Consider the following 5,270-nt stretch of genomic DNA (forward strand, 5'->3'; position numbering starts at 1 on the left):
ACAAATATTAAAATATAATAAAAAGTAAAATAGAGATTCTAATACTTTAAATCAAATGTTACAAATATTAAACAACCAAGTAATTATTAAACTTAGATTACTATTGATAGAATTGATAGCATATCAATGTAATATTTCATAATTATCTTCTAAATTAGTTGACCATATCTTTTGTATATTAGGTTAGTTCCTAATTTGTAGTAATTAATATTTGTATTTAGACAGTTGCCGATACTCTAGTCTAGGACTATGCTTTTTTGTATTATATAACAGCTAAATTTGTAATGATTCAAATCAGGGAATATATTTTCTTTCATGGTATCAAAGTTGTAACGATACCCTTTCTCTTATCTTCTTCTTCTATAGTTTTCTTTTCTTTCCTTCATTATTCGTAATGGCCGACAAAATTCATCCAACTACTACAATCACCAATATCATGGAAACTATTAATCTCATGTTGGATTATGAGTATGCTAAATACAATAATTGGGCAATGTTGTTTACAATCCATGCTAAAGCTATACTCACCTACGATCATATCGATCTACCTACGGTCACTGCTCTGGTGACCAATCTAGCTGACTGGGCTCAATGGGATCGAATTGACAATATTGTTCGTCGATGGATTTATGGGACTATCTCTGACGATCTCTTAAATACATTATCAATCGGAATGACATGGCTACCAAAACTTGGAACCAATTGGCAGACCTATTTTAAGGCAACAAAATCTATAAAGCCATTAATCTAGAGACTAATTTCGCAAATACCAATTTGCGTGATTTTCCTTATTCAAGGGCATATACTCGCCGTCTTACGATTTTAGCTGATCAGTTAGATAATGTTGGAGCTGAGCTTTCTGATCTGAGAATGGTTATACATCTACTCACTGGTTTGACCGATGCATATAGTGGCTTTGTAACAGTGGTTCAAAATAAGTCTCTTCTACCCATGTTCCCCTAAGCACGATCTATGTTATTATTGGAAGAGATCACCAAGGCTGAACAACCAAAAATTGAAGCAGGTTCAACTTCTGCCTTGTTAATGAAATTCATTAACAATACTGACAATGGTGGTGGACAACAATGAATACTCCAACCAAGAATTCAACAAATAAGGGAAAGAAACAACCAAGTAAAAATCATGGTTGTAATACCTGGCTAGATTCCGGTATCAGAATTCCTACCGTCCGGTGGAATCTCAGGTGTCGGAGACCTCTAAAAGGGGTAAAACTATGTTTTTATAAATGTTTTAATGTGTTTTATATTTTTAATCAAGAAAAAAAATGAGTTTTTGCATGAAAATAGCCTTGGAGGAAAACTCAGGTTCGGCCGGCGAACATGCATGCCTTCGGTAGCGCTATTAGGCCCCCGAAAGTATAACGCCCCGAAAATCGGACCGCTGCCGGCGCTAGGATCCGGGTCGACTTAAGGCCGCCGGGACCCGTAGCAAGCCTGACATAAAATCTGTAAACCTGTATAATCCCATACATGATCAACAACATGCATAAAAATTAAAACTTTTCTTCATACATACTGTCATCAACTAACTCAACCTGTGCATACTCTGATCATATACATAACATAGTCCCTCTGTGGGATCTCATCAAGCCTTAAAGGCAAGACAACCTGTGTTGAGTTAGTTTACATAAACATCATAACATAAGATCATGTATATACAAAGGGATTAACAATATACTATGGTCAAGCACAACTCTATCCTCAATACCCTCATTACATAACATCCTGAATATTTTTACATTTCATCATAATACAACTGTCATGTCCACAATCTAACTATTACATAAACATATCTTCCATACTCTGGCTAACCTCCTGATCTACCCTGCACCTGCACATCTGGGGTTAGGGGAGAGGGGTGAGCTATAAAGCCCAGTGAGCAGAATAGAGAAAACATATATTAAATATTTCATGCTTCCATGAAATGCAACACATCACAAACATATCACATAAGGATGGTATTGTCACCTATAGTCCTCAACATAGTCCAATCGTGCCAGGGGCGTAGAATGGGCCTCACTGGTCTTTCTCTTACATACATAACATAACATAACATTCCAATATGCCAGGGGCGTAGAATGGGCCTCACTGGTCTTTCTCTTAACATAGTCCAGGGGCGTAGAATGGGCCTCACTGGCAATCCATACCGTATCATCATCATATCATACCATAGGAGGACTAGAGGATCATCCAATAGCCAATCCGCATCCACATCATATTATGCAATGCAACATATTCGTGAATACTAATGCAAACAACCTAAGATATCACATGGCATATATGATGCATGAACATGCTCCAAAAAGTTATATTTCATTTATTTAAAAACTTAAGGTTCATTCCACTCACCTCTGGCTGAAGCTCCACGGACTCTGAAGCAGCTATCTCACTGCTGAGGTCCTCGGTTCCTCGGGTCCGAACCTACACAGGTGGACTCCAATGAGGGACCAAACATACATAAACATAACTCTAATAAACTCCCCAAAAACCCCCTAAAACATCAGGAAAACATCACATAGAAATATGCATGAATTGGCTGAACAGGGCACTTTCGGCGGCACCTTCGGCGGCCGAAAGTCCTGGACAGATCCGAAAGTCAGGCACTTTCGGCGGCACCTTCGGCGGCCGAAAGTCCCAGACAGAGACGAAAGTCTCTTTTCGGGGGCAACTTCGGCAGCCGAATGCTGCCTCCACAAAGGGGGTTCGGCGGCCGAAACTCCCTTCGGCTGCCGAACCTGGTTTCTGCCAAAGGGCAGAAACTTGGTTCAAACGAACCTCTTGCCTCCCAAAACCTCTAATCATGCATAATCTTGCTCTACAACATGCATACTTCACATACATTACACCTAGGGGTCTCAAACTATCATATACCCCATCTACAACACTTCCAACAACACATAAACAAGCTACATTGTTCATCAAAGCATCAAAACCCATAAACTCATCAATAAGCCTAAACATGCATCTTTACCCATAAATCAACTTAAAACTTACTTAAAACATACATTGAGCTTAAGATCGGCTCTTACCTCTTGAAGATCGAGAGAGAGACGACCTAAACTCGGAGATCCAAGCAAATGGGCTCCTGAGTTTCCAAAGCTCCAAAACTTGGTTTAAATGCTCAAAACTTGCAATGTGAGTTTAAAAACTCAAGAAAAATGGAAGAGATTTGGAGGAAGAACACAAGATTTGCAAAGAGAAGGTCGGAAGCTTGCTGTGGCCGAAAATGGGAGAAAACTCACCCATTTCGGCTAAGTGCCCCTTTTATAGGTGGCTGGCCAGGCCACGTTCGGGGGCCGAATGTGCCTCCGCATCCATGCAATGTTCGGCGGCCGAACTTGACTTTCGGCGGCCGAACCTGGACTTCCCCAACTCATGCTTTCGGGGGCCTAACGTGCCTCCAAAACGCATGCAATGTTCGGCGGCCGAACTTGACTTTCGGCGGCCGAACCTGGGTTTTCCTCCAAAGACTTTTCATGTAAAAACTCATTTTATTAAATGCTTAAAAATCATAAAACACATTAAAACATTTTTATAAAACATAGTTCTACCCTTCTAGAGGTCTCCGACATCCGAGATTCCACCGGACGGTAGGAATTCCGGTACCGGAGTCTAGCCGGGTATTACATTCTCCCCCCCTTAAGAACATTCGTCCCCGAATGTTCCTCAACTAGCACATGCATAGCAAACAACATAACATACACATGAAACACATAGATACTAACCTCTAAAAGAGATGGGGATACTGTTGGAGCATGGACTCCCGTGTCTCCCAGGTACACTCCTCAATATTGTGGTGGTTCCAAAGGACTTTCACCATCGGGATTTCCTTGTTCCTTAGCTTTCTGATCTGGGTGTCTAAGATCCGTACTGGCTGCTCAACATAGGTTAGATCCTCTTGGATCTCCACGTCAGGCTCACTAAAAACCTTGCCCGGATCTGACACGAATTTTCTCAACATAGAAACATGGAAAACCGGGTGGATTCTTGCCATAGAAGCAGGTAAATCCAGCTTGTACGATACATTCCCAATCTTTTGCAAGACTTCAAAGGGTCCGATGTACCGCGGAGCCAGCTTACCTTTCTTCCCGAACCGAACCTCTCCTTTCATTGGAGACACCTTAAGCAATACCAGATCCCCCTCCTGAAACTCCACTTGCCGTCTGCGGATGTCTGCATAACTCTTCTGTCTGCTTGCAGCAGTCTTGATTCTTTCTCTGATTATGGGTACCACCCTGCTGGTGATCTCTACTAACTCAGGCCCTGCCAAGGCCTTTTCTCCAACTTCCTCCCAGCAAACAGGTGATCTGCACTTCCTTCCATACAAAGCTTCATATGGAGCCATCCCGATGCTAGCATGATGGCTGTTGTTGTAGGCAAACTCCACCAAAGGTAGATGCTGCCTCCAAGAACCGCCAAAGTCCAGCACACACATTCTGAGCATATCCTCGATAGTCTGGATGGTCCTTTCTGACTGTCCATCAGTCTGGGGGTGGAAGGCAGTACTGAAGTCCAACCTAGTACCCATGGCATTCTGCAGACTCCGCCAAAACCTGGAGGTGAACTGGGGCCCTCTATCTGACACTATCGAAACAGGAACCCCATGCAGTCTGACGATCTCATCCACATACACCTGCGCCAACTTGTCCACAGAGTAGCCACTCCTGACAGGAATGAAGTGAGCAGATTTGGTGAGTCTGTCCACAATCACCCATATGGAGTCCACTCTGTTGGACGCCGCCGGTAACCCCACTACGAAATCCATAGCTATATTTTCCCATTTCCATTTTGGAATAGGTAGCGGGTTAAGCATTTCAGCAGGCTTCTGATGTTCCAGCTTCACCCTCTGACATACTTCGCAGGCGGACACAAACTGTGCCACTTCTTTCTTCATCGCTGGCCACCAATAAACTTTCTTCAAATCTTGATACATCTTGGTGGCTCCGGGGTGAATGCTGTATCTTGCATTATGAGCCTCTCTCATAATGTCTCCTTTTAGCCCAATGTCATCTGGTACACATAGTCTGCTCCCATGGCGGAGGATCCCCTTACTGTCGAATCTGTACTCGCTATCATTGCCTGACTGAACAGTCCTGGCAATCTTCACTAACTCCGAGTCCTCATGTTGTTTCTGAGCCACCTGCTCCAGAAACACGGGTGCCACTCTCATCTGGGCCACCAAGGCACCTGTACCAGACAACTCCAACTGTAGACCTTCCTCAATAAGCTTGTAGAACTCCTTCACCACTG

General features: G+C 43.0%; 1 protein-coding gene across 1 annotated transcript; it reads left to right on the forward strand.

Moving 5' to 3' along the window:
• Window positions 1–394: 394 nt before the first annotated feature.
• On the forward strand, window positions 395–963 carry LOC110618979. Its single transcript, XM_021762245.1, has 2 exons — window positions 395–705; window positions 798–963. Exons 1-2 carry the CDS (start codon window positions 395–397, stop codon window positions 961–963), a joined length of 477 nt encoding a protein of 158 aa, XP_021617937.1.
• The last annotated feature ends 4,307 nt before the right edge of the window (window positions 964–5,270 follow it).

This window comes from Manihot esculenta, chromosome 7 (genome assembly GCF_001659605.2).
Source record: "Manihot esculenta cultivar AM560-2 chromosome 7, M.esculenta_v8, whole genome shotgun sequence".
NCBI lineage: Eukaryota > Viridiplantae > Streptophyta > Magnoliopsida > Malpighiales > Euphorbiaceae > Manihot > Manihot esculenta.